The sequence below is a fragment of the Dipodomys spectabilis genome, unplaced genomic scaffold (genome assembly GCF_019054845.1).
Source record: "Dipodomys spectabilis isolate Male_0828 unplaced genomic scaffold, ASM1905484v1 ptg000034l, whole genome shotgun sequence".
Classification (NCBI taxonomy): Eukaryota; Metazoa; Chordata; class Mammalia; order Rodentia; family Heteromyidae; genus Dipodomys; species Dipodomys spectabilis.
Genome location: NW_024870711.1, coordinates 8,291,572 through 8,306,402, shown reverse-complemented (window position 1 = coordinate 8,306,402; position 14,831 = coordinate 8,291,572). Strand labels below are relative to the sequence as shown.

The 14,831-nt window shown below is 53.0% G+C and overlaps 1 protein-coding gene across 1 annotated transcript; it reads right to left on the bottom strand.

Moving 5' to 3' along the window:
- Positions 1-461: 461 nt before the first annotated feature.
- On the bottom strand, positions 462-14,324 carry Znf282 (zinc finger protein 282). The gene is made up of 8 exons (XM_042677147.1): positions 14,070-14,324; positions 10,118-10,537; positions 7,925-8,051; positions 7,650-7,769; positions 5,906-6,025; positions 4,099-4,212; positions 2,464-2,577; positions 462-1,306 (listed from the first exon to the last, which is right to left on the bottom strand). The coding sequence occupies exons 1-8, from the start codon at positions 14,232-14,234 to the stop codon at positions 462-464; spliced, it is 2,025 nt and encodes a 674-aa protein (XP_042533081.1). The 5' UTR covers positions 14,235-14,324.
- Positions 14,325-14,831: the final 507 nt, after the last annotated feature.

The following is a 14,831-nucleotide window of genomic DNA, read 5'->3' as shown; positions in this document are numbered from 1 at the left end:
GCGCGCCGCGGCTCGCCTCCGCTTCCTCTTCTGGGGGCGCCTCCGCCCCGCGGGGTGGGATCCCCTTCTTTCAGAAGGGTTCTGAGACACCCCCCCCTGCACCGCCACCCCCTAGGCAGGGCCCCCATCCGAGTCTGCGGCCGGCGGGTACCGTGGGGGGTCCCCGAGGGCCGCATCCAGCGACTCCGGCCTCCTTGCTGTCCCTCCGGCACTGTCCCCGGCCATTCCGTCCCCCTTCGGAGACGGGCTAGCTGTCCAGCTCAGGCTGTGCCCCCTTGTCGTCCGACCCTCGGGCGACCCAGTCTGGAGTGCAATTCCTGCGCCCGATTTCCAGCAGGACGTGCAGAGAGGGCGGGGAGGTGCGCCGAGGACAGGATGGAGGGCGGGATGGCGGGTCCCCCAAAAGGCGCCCCCCTCCCCGATCTCCCCAGTCCAGCCCTCCCCTCCCCCCCAGCCCAGCCCTAGTCCCTCTCGGGCGGGGCCTGGAGAGGCCTGGGGGCGCCCAGGCCCGGGCCCCCGCCGCCGCCCCCGCCGCCCCCGCCGTGCACCCGCAGGTGGTCCTTGAGCGACTCCTTGTAGCGGAAGCTCTTGCCGCACTCGCCGCAGGCGTAGGGCCGCTCGCCGGTGTGGATGCGCTGGTGCTTGAGCAGGTTCTGCTTGCGGATGAAGCTCTTGCCGCAGAGCGCGCACTGGAAGGGCCGCTCGCCCGTGTGCAGCCGCTGGTGGTTCTGCAGGTGCTCCTTGCGGCTGTAGGTCTTCTCGCACTCCGAGCACTTGTAGGGCCGCTCGCCGCGGTGCGTCATCTGGTGGCGGATGAGGCCCGAGTGGCAGTTGAAGCTCTTCTCGCACTCGGCGCACTCGTAGGGCCGCTCCTTGGTGTGGCTGCGGTGGTGGATGATGAGGCTCTTGCGCACGCCGAAGCTCTTGCCGCACTCCGGGCACGAGTAGGGCTTGCTGCGCGCCCCGTGCCCCAGCAGGCTCCGCCGCAGGCCGCTGGGGCAGCAGCTGCCGCAGCCCCCTCCGGCGCCCGGGCCGCTGCCCCCGCCGGGGCCGCCCCCGCTGGCCCCCGCGCCGCCCCCACCCCCGCCCCCGCCGCCCTCCCCACCCGCCGGGGCCTCGGCCGCGCTGCTGCTGCTGCCCCCGCCGCCGCCGCGCTCCCCGGGGAGCGCGGGGAAGCCGCCATCGTCCAGCAACCCGCGGCTGCCCGGGCCGCCGGGGTGCTCGGGCACGGGCAGCGGGGGCAGGCTCTGCTGGTGGGGCTGCGGAGGGGCAGGGGCTGCGTTCTTCACCATCAACAGGCTGTCACCTTGGGAGGGAGGGGGGAAAAGACCAGAAAACCGACATGTTGATGGCGATCTCTCTAATGGGACCTGGTCATAGGTAGTCCCTCTGGGCCTCAGTTTTGCTAAAAGTGAGGGGCCTGATCAGATTGACCACATGACCACAGGTCCTCTATACGGTGGTCCGGCCTGTCCTGTCAAGCCAGGACTAGAAGTGGTCAGACAGGAAAGTGCTCGTGGCTGAGCGCCGATGGCTCATGCCTGTAATCCTAGCTACGCAGGAGGCTGAGATTTGAGGATCGCGGTTCAAAGCCAGCATGGGCAGGAGCATCCGTGAGACTCTTTATCTCCAATAAACCACTAGAAAACCGGAAGTGGTGCTGTGGCTCAAGGTTAGAGCGCTTGCCTTGAGCTGAAGAGCACAGGGACATCGCCCAGGCCCAGAGTTCAAGTCCCATGACCGACAAAAAAAAAAAGTGCTCCGGGAGCTTTCTGCTAGCCAGAAGTCACCTGCAAGAGGAGACCCCCTAGCTGCGTAGCTGGGATGGCCCGAGTCACACCCAGTCTGAGGGTGCCGGGTCCCTGACAAGGTTGCCCTGGCTCTCCATAATCTGCCTCCCCAGGCAGCGACATCTGTTTCAGCAATGCATTTTTCTCTGGTATCTAGGTGGTCCAGTTCCCATGCCTTGGGATACAGCTGGGAGGAGTCAAGGCTCTGCACAATGTCAGGATAGTGACCACCAGCCTCATCCAAGAAGTGCTCTCTAAATCCAGGCATCTTCTTAGGCCTTCTTAGGGGCAGCTTGCGGAGGAACTGGGAAGAGGGTAGTTTGTAGCCAGCCTTCTTAAGACTTGTCTCTCTCCTCTGCTCTCACCTAGGTCCAGGGCCTGAGTGGAGACTACTTTTCTGGCCACATCTGCATGTTCCCACCCCATACCCCAGAGTCCTTGGTGTCTGACCAAGACTTACCATGTCAACCATTAACAACTAGGGGGACTGCTTCAAACAAGGGCCCACCTTGGCCTACTCTGTCAGGACAGGTCCTCCAGATGCAGAGGCTGCCGCCCACTGGACCTCCCTACACCTCAGGAGGCTGAAGCAGGCAACCCTCATTGCACACCTCAGCTCTTCAGCACTGCACACAACACCCTAGGGTACCCCTCAGGGCTGTAAAGTACTCACTAGGGCCAGAGTCGAGTCCGAGTTCTCCTTCCATTGAATCGCGTGGGCCCCATGGGTACGGCTGCTCCTCCTGCTTGATCCAGGACAAAATGTCATGTGCTGAGATCAGAGATTCTGTCGGCAGGAAAGAAGGTGATCTTAGATTTGGTCATTTCCTGCCCAGCATCCCACTGAAGGTTAAAAAAGCATTCCAGTAATGCTAGCTACTCAAGAGCTAAGATCTGAGGATCATGGTTCACAGCCATCCTGGGCAGGAAAAGTCTGTGAGACTTTTATTTCCAATTAACCACAAAATGATGGAAGAGGAGTTGTGGCCCAAGTGGTAGAGCACTAGCCTTGAGCCAAAGAGCTCAGGGATAGCACCCAGGCCCTGAGTTTAAGCCCTAGTACCAGCACAAAAATAAAACATAAACACCCAAAAACGTTGCATGCAAAGGCTCAACTCATGGGCACATTTATATTTATGGAACTCCTTGCGCTCCCTTTTGTGTATGTGTATGTGTATGTGTACTCTTGTACTGGGACTTGAACACAGGACATGTACTCTCAGCCTTTCTCTCAAGGCTGGCACTCTACCTCTTGAGCCACATCTGCACTTCCAGTTGTTTGATGGTTAATTGGAGGTAAGACTCTCACAGACATTCCTTCTGGGCTGACTTTGAACATCAGCCTCTTGAGTGGCTAGGATTATAGGTGTGAGCCACCAGACTCAGTCTTCATGGGTTCCCATGCTACATTTTGAAGTGGCCAGAGAGGGGAAAGGTCATGCCAAAGCCTGAGAAATGACAGAACTAGACTAGAATCTAGGTCTTCTCACTGTCCACTGAGCCCCAGTGGGACCATAGAGCCAGGACAGGCCTGCAGAAATGAGCCCACAGTGCTATGGCTGACTGGCTTGACTCCAAACTCAGCCATACAGAAGCAGCAGCCAGAGCTCTGTGCTTCCATGTCTGCCCAGCCCATCAATCCCTCCCTTGTCAAGGTAACAAACTACAAGGACTCCTAGACTCTGCTGCTCACTTTCTCTATCTGGCATGGATAGGGATGAACTTTAGTATCAGAACTTCTAGAAGGATGACACGGACTTAGCTCTGCAAATACCTATGAACCCATACACAGCCTGAGCCATTGAGCTTTCCAGAATGTCTGAAGCTCCCCAGAAATCTTTGGAGAGACATCGAACTAACACCTACTCAAAAGAAAGTCCAGAAAATATAAATGACTTTCCCACACCCCCCTGCCCAAAATATACATAGCTTTTTGAAAGCTATTTGTTTTGATTGCTAAAAAAAAAAAAAAAAACCCACAAAAACAAAATCATCAATGTTAAGGTAATTTTAGTGTCCATTGACACAATAAATGATGGAGGTAATGATTCCTATAACCTAGAGATGTTGATCTGATAACTTTCTTTTTTTTGGGGGGGAGGTTGGTTGTGGGCCTGAACTCTGGGCCTGGGTACTGTTCCTCAATTCTTCAGCTCAAGGTTAGCCCTCTACCACTTGAGCCACAGCACCACTTCCGGCTTTTTCTGCTTATGTGGTGCTGAAGAATCAAACCGAGGGCCTCATGCATGCAAGGCAAGCACTCTACCACTGAGCCACCTTCCCAGCCCTGATCTGATAACTTTCTTACCTGAATTGGGGTCCGTGGGAATATCTCTCTCTGCCAAATCCTGCTGGTCCCATACACACTGCTGCTCCTCCTGCTTAATCCGAGACAAGAGGTCTTGGGCAGAGATGGGGGAGTCTACTTGTGGAAACAAAAGCAGCAAAAGCTTCAGAAGACACAAAATCATTGCTAGCATGTGTTTTGAGCAAATCCCTTTTTTTTTTTGCCAGTCCTGGGCCTTGTACTCAGAGCCTAGACACTGTCCCTGAGCTTCTTTTGCTCAAGGCTAGTGCTCTACCACTTGAACCACAGCTCTACTTCCAACTTTTTCTGTTTATGTGGCACTGAGGAACCTAGGGCTTCATGCATGCTAGGCAAGCACTCTACCATTGAGCCATATTCCCAACACCAAATCTCTGATTTTATTCAATTCTGTTTCCTTTAAAAATCAGGCATAAGTATAACTAACTTATTATAATTAACGAAAGGTCCAAGTCACTCTAACCACAACAAATAGCACTCTGGCTATAGATCAGTGGATGTTAAAGGTAGTAAATTAACAATGATTTTAGAGCACAGAGTGAGTCCAGTGCCAGTGGCTCACTCCTGTCACCTAGCTACACAGGAGGGTAAGACCTGAGGATCACAGTTTAAAGCCAGCCTTGGCAGGATAGTCTATGCGATTCTTATCTCCAATTTATCACCAAAAGGCTACATGTAGACCTATGGCCCAAAGTGTTAGAGTACCAACTTTTAGCAAAAAAGCTAAGGGATGGCGCTTAGGCCTTAAGTTCAAATTCCATTATTGGTGTACACACAGACACACACACAGGCACATACACACGACACAAAATTTCCCTGTGCTTCAGGGACTTAATCTCCCAGAATGAAATCCTCATTGGAGTGCCGAGACATTAATGGGACAAAAAGATCCTCATAAAGGACTTTCCCAGGAAAACAACCCTTCCAGGAAGCTGTGTAGCATTATCATTTGAACAGGACTTCTCTAAGATAAAACATCTTTCTTCAGCAGTCTGTTAAACCTAATTTACCACTGGGCACCAGTGGATCATGTCTATAATCCAAGCTACTTAGGATGTGAGATCTGAGGATTGAAGTTACAAGCCAGACTGGGCAGGTAAGTCCTTAAGACTTTTTTTTTTAAATCTCCAATTAACCAACAAAAAGCCAGAAGTGGAGCTGTGGACCAGTCTTGATGGAAAACGCAATGGGACAGCACCAGGCCCTGAGTTCAAGCCCCAGTAGCAACACAAAGAGGGGTGGGGGAGGGTGGGCAGAGATGGACAGACATGTGGAGCAACTCAAAGGAAAAATTCCAGCTAGGCGCCAGTGGCTCACGCCTAGAACCCTAGCTACTCAAGAGGCTGAGATCTGAGAATAAGGATTAAAAGTTAGCCTGGGCAGCAAAGTCTGTGAGGCTGTTTTTTTTTTTTAATTTATTTTATTTGTTTATTTATTATCTGGAACCAAGGAATCAAATCCAGGGCCTCATGCATCCTAGGCAAGCACTCTACCACTAAGCCACATTCCCAGCCCCTTTGAGATTCTCATCTCCAATAACCTACCAAAAAAGACAGAGTGGTGCTATATCTCCAGTGGTAAAAGAAGCTGAGGGACAGCGCCCAGGCCTTGAATTCAAGCTGGCACAAAACAAACCAAAAAAACCCAAAACAGCCACGCACCTGCAGCCCTGCCACTAGAAGCATTGCTCTCTATCCTGGTACACGCAATGGACACCCTCCCGAGCCACAGACCACACTCACAACCCTCCTTTCCCCTCCTGGGGCAGATGGCTATTTGGCTCACTCACCAGTGATGGATTCCGTGGGGATAGCTCTTTCTTCCAGGTTCCGCTGGCTCCGCACACACAGAGCTTCCTCCCGCTTCACCTGGGAGGGCAAGTCCTGTGCAGGTACCAGGGGCTCAGCTCCTGGGGACACAGAGACTTTTTTCTAGATGCTGGTCAGCAGGAAGTTCTGGGGTCAGGGGCATGGCTGCCAGCATTTGCTGGGCAGGTAGGGTGAGGACAGGGATCTCTGGTTCCTGTTGGAGCCCTGAAGGATCGTGAAGAGCAGAAGTCTCCAAGAGGAGAAAACCAACATCCAAGAAAAGAAGGCAACAAAACGAAGTATGAGAAAGGCCAGAGAGAGACTGAAATAGCACTCTGTAACTGGACTCAGCCACATGTACATGTTTGACATTGTAGATTTGTCCTGCCAGGCACCGGTGGCTCATGCCTGTAATCCTTACTCAGGAGGCTGAGATCTGAAGAGCAAAGCCAGCCTGGGCAGGAAAGTTCCGTGAGACACCCTTATCTCCAATTAACTGCCAGAAAACCGCAAGTGGTAGAGCACTCGTCTTGAGCTGAAGAGCTGAGGGACAGTTCTCAGGCCCTCTTAGAGTTCAAGCCTCATGACCAACTACCAACAACAAAAAATGTGATTTGTCCTTTTTTTTTACCCAAGTAGAAAACACATATATATGCATATATGACTATGAAGCAGATGACCATGCAAAGGGGCACGGTAAGTCCTGATCAAGCACACAACATCTGTAAGCCTAAAAGTCAACAATAAATCCTGAGATGTCAAATGGCCTTTTCTTTTTCTTTCTTTCTTTTTTTTGTTGTTTGTGGGGCTTGAACTCTGGGCCTGAGCGCTGTCCCTCAGCTCTTCAGCTCAAGGCTAGTGCTCTACCACTTGAGCTACAGCACCACTTCCGGTTTCCTGGTGGTTTATTGGAGATAAGAGTTTCACGGACTTTCCTGCCTGGGCTGGCTTTGAACCATGATCCTTAGATCTCAGCCTCTTGGTCTTTTCTTTTTCTGGTATTCTCTGTACTAGTTCCTGGCAGGAGATAGCTCAGGCAACAGAAAAAAACATTGGGTGAGGAACTTGAAGATGGTCTGGTTTCAACTCTGCTACCAACTTAGTACCTGAGTCATTTTGCCTCTTGGGGTTTCAATCTGCCTGTTTCATTTATTAAATAAAGGTAGCGTTCCTGCTCTGTTTTGTGCCCAATGACGTCTGATAACTCAGTGATACTGTTGAGGTTATAGTGCATGAAGGGTGGGAAGCTTCATACTGGTATGGTAACCGTAGCTGCCGAACCAAACATCTGCAATGCTAGATGAAGGGAGGAAGGAATGAGTGAAAGGAAACACCCACCACAAGCAAATCCAAAGACAGAAAGCAGACTCATATTTGCCAGAGGTTGGGGAGAAGAGGACTGGGAAGTAGCTGCTCATGGCAACCGGATGTCTCAGAAGAAACTGTTCTGATTTATACATCTAGGTTCAGATCTCTCCATTGGGCTTAACAGTGAGTCTAGTACTATATTGCTTTAACAAAGCAGAAGATTAATAACCACGCTGCAGTTTTAGGCCAAGTGATTATCAAATCTTCATCACAGCAGAGCTGGCCCCTGGAAGCAATTCAAGACACACTCCTTCCTTGTTGACTATACAGGAAATAGTGTCTCCTTGCATGGTATATGGGGCACCAGCTCTCCTCCCAGCCCTTAGGGGACCTGGCCCTATCTTCAGCTGCCATTACCTGTATCTGCATCCACTGGGACTTCTCTCTCTTCAGGATGCCGTTGCTCCCACACACAAGGCTCTTCTCTGGGCTCCACCTGGGCTGGAGCATCTGGCTTGGGCACGGGGCCCTCGGCATCTAAAAGCAAGATGGGAAGGGAGAGAAGGACTGTGGGAATTTGACCAGTAAATTCTGATCAAGGGCGCTGGGAGAGCTCTCCACTATCTACCTTCCCACCTCTCCCTGCACACTTCTGTATGACTATGACAGCAGTTATATGAAGGGATTCTTACCCAGGGACATCAGGGTTTTGTAGTTTTCCTTAACAAGGTTATTGTAAAGCTCCTTCTGCCACTCGTCCAAGTTCTTCCACTCATCTTCAGAGAAGTAGACAGCTATGTCCACAAAAGTCACCGGGACCTGGGCCAACAAGAATTTTAGTCTCAAGCCAGGCGCTGGTGGCTCACGCCTGTAATCCAAGCTACTCAGGAGGCTGAGATCTGAGGATCACGGTTCAAAGCCATACCGGGCAGGAAAGACCGTGAGACTCCTAACTCCAATAAAACCACTAAAAAATCGGAAGTGGCACTGCAGCTCAAGTAGTAGAGCGCTCGCCTTGAGCTGAAGAGCTGAGAGACAGCACCCAGGCCCAGAGTTCAAGTCTCACGACCCACCAAAAAAAAAAAAAAAGAATTTTAGTCTCGTATCTCCTGCCGTTCCTTACCTCCTTTATCTGTGGGCCCTGGGCACCAGCCCAGCCTAGAGTCTGGCCTTTGATCCCCACATCCCAAACTCAGAACCCCAGGCCACATTAATCCAGAACTCTCCTCCCATCTGCCTTCTTGAGTTTCTAAGAGCAATGTTTTTCACAGTGGGAATCACAGAGCTGAGTATAGTAAAAGCCTGTGAGAAAACTTGTATTTCAGGTCTGGACACTAGTGTGTACATAGTGACATTGTTGTTACATATAAAATCCAAAGGCAGATGAGACGCAGCAACTGTTGGCTGGGCTGTCTTTATGAGGAAGTGTCTCCCTGGCGTGAGTCACGGCCTGGCATCAGTCACTTGTGCAGGTATTGATGTGCTACGAGGAGTTGGTCTACATCCACTCTAACTATTACCAGCAGGCTTTCTGCTTGGATCAAAATTGTTCAAAATAGTTTCGCTTCCCTGATTTACCACTGAGGTTCCCCCATGACCACAGGCTTCCTTCCTACACTTCTCACATCTTCACTGAACTAGCTTCTCAGTCTCACACTGAAATCTAGTCCCTTGACTCTCCCTATCTCCTAGTCCTTGTCCATTAGTCCTTGTGTATGTCCAGGGCCAGAGCTGGCCTGTACTGAACAGACTGGAAAGAGCCAGCAGATAAACAGGTAAACAGATCTTGCCCCAAAGCCTGATTGGCAATCAGAAGCTTTACAACAACTATCAACATCAGCCATTACACCAGGTGCACAAAACTCTGACGGTAAGACCAGACACGATGGCTCAGGCCTCTAATCCTAGCTAGTCAGGAGGCTGGGATTTGAGGATGGTGGTTCAAAACCAGTCTGAGCAAGAAAGCCCAAGAGATTCTTATCTCCAATGAACCACCAAAGAGCTGGAAGTGGACCTATGGGTCCCAGTGGTAGAGTTACAGCCTTGAGTGAAAATGCTAAGGGGCGGGGCTGGGAAGGTGGCTCAGTGGTAGAGCGCTTGCCTTGCATGCCTGAGGCCCTGAGTTCTATTCCTCAGCACCACATAAGCAAAAAGAAAAAGGCCGGAAGTGGTGCTGTGGCTCTAGTGGTAGAGCGCTAGCCTTGAGCTAAGAGCTGAGGGACAGCGCCCATGCCCAGAGTTCAGGCCCCACGACCGGACCCCCCCCCCAAAAAAAAAGAAAATGCTAAGGGGCAGGCCCTAAGTGCAAGGCCCAGGCCAGGACATGACTGACCCATTCCTCAAGTCAGGTGTACAAAACTGCCAGGACTTCCTGTGCAGGTGTGATCTGCACACCTGTGTGCTTCCCATCCATCTCTAGAATCAGAACTAGAATGTAGACCGCCAGAGCTGGGCAAAGCTCCAGCCTGGGAAAGACCAACATGCCCCCTCTTTTGTTCATTGTTGTTAGAAAACAAATCACAAAATTCTGGTCAACATCTGTCTTAAATTCACACTGCCTGGCCCACGGCTGCTTCCGTTGCCGACACTTCGGTATGTTTCCTGGGAAGCTCGTGGCAGATGTCACTCTCCCAAGACCTTCCGCTGGCCTTCCTGAAACTCCTGGTTCTCTCAGGAGGATGTTGGCAAGCTCCTACCTCGCCCTTTCCCTCCTGTCAAAATATACCTTCATCTCTCTCTTGCTTTTGAAACTTAACCCATCGATTTTGTCTCTTTTACCCCCCTGGTAAAAGAGTGAATGAGTGAAGTCTGCAGGGCCTGACAAGGTGAAATCACTTGTTCACCTATGCAGTTCCTAACCTCTCCCTGCCCCTGGACTGTCATACCTTGGGGGCTTCGCCCTTGGTGCCCGGGGGCAGCCGCAGGACCCAGAAGTTCCTGTTCCGCAGCAGGTTCTCCAGGTTCTCCAGGCGCCGCTGCAGCAGCCCGTACTCCTGCAGCAGGGTCCCCAGTACGGCCCACTTGCTCTCCATGTGGTTCCCGAACTCCACGGCAGTCTTCTCACAGTCGGCCAGCTTCTTCTCGGCAGTCCCCGTGCGTCCCTCTAGGTTTAGCAGCTGGCTAGCCTGGGCGTCCACCTTCCTCTCCACAGCCTGAATGGCGGCCACCACAGTCCAGAGCGAGATCTCTGCTGTGGGTAACTGGGGCTCCCGCATCATGCGGTCAGGGAAGACGGGAGCCCTATCCGGGAAGGGTGGGAACTGAAAAGGCATAGGTCGCCGAGCATCCATGTCCCATTCTTGAGCCTGCGTGAAGAGGAAACAGAGGCAGGCAGGGATAAGCATGCATGTAAAGTCATGTGATTGTAACCCCTAGGTACAGTATTTTCACAATTAAAATAACATTTTTAAAAATGAATGTATGGAAGGGATTCAGGTGCAGGTGGCTGACACCTACAATCCCAGCTACTCAAGAAACTGAGATCTGAGGCTCATGATTCAAAGACAGCCTGGGCAGACAACTCCTCAAGACTCTTATCTCCAATTACCTGGCAAAAGCTGACTGTGAGCAAGAAGGCCAAGCAAACATGAGGTCCTGCGTTCAAGCCCTAGGACATAACACACATACCCACACATACTCATACACATACCCACGTATGTGTAAAGAATAATTAAACGTCACACTCTCCTCCTGCCAAGCCCCTGCCTTTACCTGTGGTGCTCATTAAGGCCCCTCGCAATAACTAGAGCGGCCAACCCATCCGTCCAACTAACCACTCTCCCATTTCCTGCCCTGGGGAGTCAGGCTGTTGGACCTACCTTGACCCTCATCTAAAATGTCACAGACTTTTATTCTGCCTTAGAACAACTGCTTTCTTCATTGACTAGACTTAACAATAAACTTTGCCTCAAGTTTTTTGTTCCAAGGTAAGAATTTTCGTGTAAGTTGTCCCAGGATAATCTTCCCAACAATTGCTCAGCAGGTTAATCATTCCTGCCTGAAAAATGATGCCATTAAGGGATAGTAAAAGTAGCTGATTATCCTAGAGCACCACCCAGGTGCCACAACTAACAGATATTTTGCAAACCAAGGAAGTGACCAAAACACCAAAGCTAAAGGGGCAGATCAGTAGCGTGTGTGTGTGTGTGTGTGTGTGTGTGTGTGTGTGTGTGTGTATGCGTGCACACGTGCGTGTGCACATGCACCAGTCTTGGGCTTGATCTCCAGAGTCTGGACATTATCCCTGAGCTTTTTTTTTTTGTTCAAGTCTAGCATTCTATCACTTGAGCCACAGCTCTCCTTCTGCCTTTTTTTTTCGGTAGTTAATTGGAATTCTGACTCTCATGGACTTTCCTGCCTGGGCTGGCTTTAAGCTGTGATTCACAGATCTCAGCTTCCTGAGTTGCTAGGGTTACAAGTGTGAGGCACCAGGGCCCAGCTTCAGCAGCTTTTTTTTAATTCCAAGGAAAATTGTATGCGTGAGTGCGTGTGTGTGTGTGTGTGTGTGTGTGTGTGTGTGTGTGTGTGTGTGTGAAAGAGAGAGAGAAAGGGAGGGGGAGAGAGAGAGTAAAGGAGAGGGAGAGACAGGGAGAGAGAAGAGAGAGGGAGAAAGAGGGAGGGGAAGAGAGAGTGAGGGAGAGGGAGATAGAAGAAGAGAGGAGAGAGAGAGGGAGAGAGAGAGAGAAAGAGAGAGAGAGAGAATATGCTGGGGCTTGAACTTAGGGCCTAGGCTCTGTCCCTTAGCTTTTTCACTCAAGACTGGTTCTCTACCATACAAACCATAGCTCCATTTCCAGCTTTTTGCTGGTTAACTGGAGATGAGCTTCCTGGCTTCAAACTGTGATCTCAGATCTCAGCCTCTTGAATAGCTAGCTAGGTTTATAGGCACAAGCCACCAGTGCCCAGCTATTTTGTTTCTGTTTTTTTTTTTGCCAGACTTGAGGCTTGAACTCAGGCCCTGGGCACTATCCCTGAGCTTCTTTTGTTCAAGGCTAGCACTCTACCTCTTGAGCCACAGTGCCACTTCCAGCTTTTTCTGTTTCTGTAGTACTGAGGAATCGAGCCCAGGGCTTCACGCATGCTAGGCAAGCACTCTGACACTAAGCCACATTGCCAGCCCCCCTTTAGAAACAAAACAAAACAAAACAAAAAACCCTATCTTTTTGGAACTATTTTGCAAAATACAAATGGATTTACTGGGAGGGAGGGACTAAGAGAATGAGTAAAGAGAAGATATTGTATGAAAGGAAATGTACTAATTACCTGACTCATGTAATTGTAATCCCTCTGTACGTTACCTTTACAATAACAAAGTAAAATTTCAAAAATGGATTTACTAAAAAGTCACTCATTAGAGAGAAGGAAGGGACACCTTTCACTTCCATAAGGGCCGAGACTTAAAGCTCAGGGTCCCTTCCTACTTCCTAAGAAGTGATATCGCAAGGCATGGAGCCTCCCCTTTATCTTCCTGTGCCCACCTCCTATCCAGAAGGTGAGTCCAGGTAGGTGCAAGTTGGTAGCTGAGCCCTGAGCCCTATGGCCAGCAGAGGAGAATGAGGAGTTGCCATGGTCTGTTGGTGATCTGGGGATGAGAGACATAGTGTGCCAGCATCCAGGGCTGGCAGAACTGTAACACAGGCTGATAACTGACCTTCCTACCAGACGGGACAGGAGGAAGTGTCCCTTTTTGTTTATGCTGCTGCTGCAGAAACCCTCAGCCTGGGTAAAGTGGAGTCTGTCTGGGGACAGACCTTGGACATCACATAGCTATTTTCTCAAACTCAGAGAAGCTCAGACAGCCAGAGGACTACATCACAGTCCTAAGAATCCCCGGCCTGAAACGAGAAAGGCGAGCAGGTCCCTGGGAAAGCCAGCCCCTGCTGGGTAAGGGGCAGCTCTATGTCCATGGAGCCATCTGAGCTCTCATAGAGACCACAACGGGGCCCAGGCTCAGAGAAGGGGATAGGGCTGACACAAGTTTAGGAAGTCAAGGGCCACTTTGGTTTCACAGGTTCGAAGATCAAAACCTGAAAAACAATGATCACAGCCCTCCTGGCTGATTTGGAACAATCCAGAGAATCAGGTGGGGGGAGGGGGGCAGCTCTAAGACTCCCCTCTGAGGAAGTGTTCAGGCCTCTCCCTTCCCTGGGCTGTATGCCCAGAGCTGAGACACTGGTTCTCCAGCTACCCTAGGATGGCTGGACTGCAAGGTAACGACTCTGGGACGCGTCTTGGGCGTCGTCAGTTGTTTTAGAAGCAGATCAGGCAATTCCATCTGCAGCCAAGTTTGGCAACCCAAGACGACCAAGTCCCCTTTCCCGGGGGTCCCTTCCCCGATCACCCCCCCGGACAGAGGGGACGGGCCTCCGTCGGTGGGCTTGCAGGAGGATGCCAATGAAATGTTGTAAAAAAAAAAAATCTTTGTGTCAAAGTAGCTCCAGTGTAAACATGGATGTGCTAATCTTTCTCCAGGCCGGGCCTGCCGCTACCCAACCCCGCACGCGCGCGCACACACAACACACATCCCACGGCCCGCCCGGCGCACAGCGGAGCCCCGGCCCGGCTCCGGGAAGGGCTCGCGGCGGCGTCAGAGCCTGGCGGGCACCGGGCCCGGGCGATCGCACGGCGGGGCCTGCCACCCGCCCCGGGGCCTGCGTCGGGGCCCCGCTCCACGCGCCCGCCCAGGGCCAGGGCCGGGCCCGGAGCTCGGGCCCGGGCCGGCGCGGCCCCCCGCACGACGGCGCCCCGGGCGCGGCCGGGTCCCCAGGCCCCGGGCGGCCCCGCCCCGCCCCCCACGGCGGCCGCCGCGGCCATGGCGCCGGCGGGGGCTGCACCCACCTGCATGGGCGGCATTCCCTCGGCCATTTCCCCGCGCAGCGCCGGCTCCTGGTGGCAGACCTCGTCGGGGGGCAGCGCCTGGGCCCAGCTCCAGCTGCTGCCGTCCAGCCCCAGGCCCTGGATGCCCAGCTGCTGAGGCTGCGGCCGTGTTGACACAAACTGCATCCTGGGAGCGCGGCTTCCCCGCTCGGGCCGGCCTGGGAGAGGAAGAACGTTCTCCGGGCGCCTTCCCCCTCGCCGGGGCCGGACAGCTCCATCTACAGCCCGTAGGAGCGAACAGTCCCCGTCGGCGGCGCTCCCGCCCTCCGCCGCCGCGCGCCAGCCAATGGCCTCGGCGCTCCCGCCCGCCGGGGCGCGCGCGGGGCTCGCCGCGGCCCCAGCCCGCCCCGGGCCGGCCTGGCCTGGCCTCGGGTCCCTGCCCTCGGCTGGCGTTTACCCTGCAGATGTGTCCTGGAGAACACGGGGCCCGCCCCTCCCAGGGGTTCACCGCCGCCTGCTTAGCGAGGGATGGAGGAGTGACTCCGGATCACCGGTTCAAGGCCACCCCCCCCCCCCCCCCCCGCAACCACGCAGACGAGTAACGCCAAGTCTATTCCCGTGTCACGACGTTAAATGAGATGAGAACAATGCCTGACACTGAGTGGGCACTGAGTCCGTGTAATGACCCGAACACAGGGAACGCGGTATCTAACTTCCTGTGTGCCTGCGCGAGTGTGCGTGTGTGCTTGAACTCAGGGCCTGGGCGCTGTCCCGTTGCTTTTC

Coding starts and splice junctions, on each gene's coding strand:
- Znf282 (XM_042677147.1), bottom strand. CDS start 14,234: ATGCAGTTTGTGTCAACACGGCCGCAGCCTCAGCAGCTGGGCATCCAG. Junction 10,538..14,069: donor AGGGAATGCCGCCCATGCAG/GTGGGTGCAGCC, acceptor CTCTTCACGCAG/GCTCAAGAATGGGACATGGA. Junction 6,026..7,649: donor CCCAGTGGATGCAGATACAG/GTAATGGCAGCT, acceptor CTGTGTCCCCAG/GAGCTGAGCCCCTGGTACCT.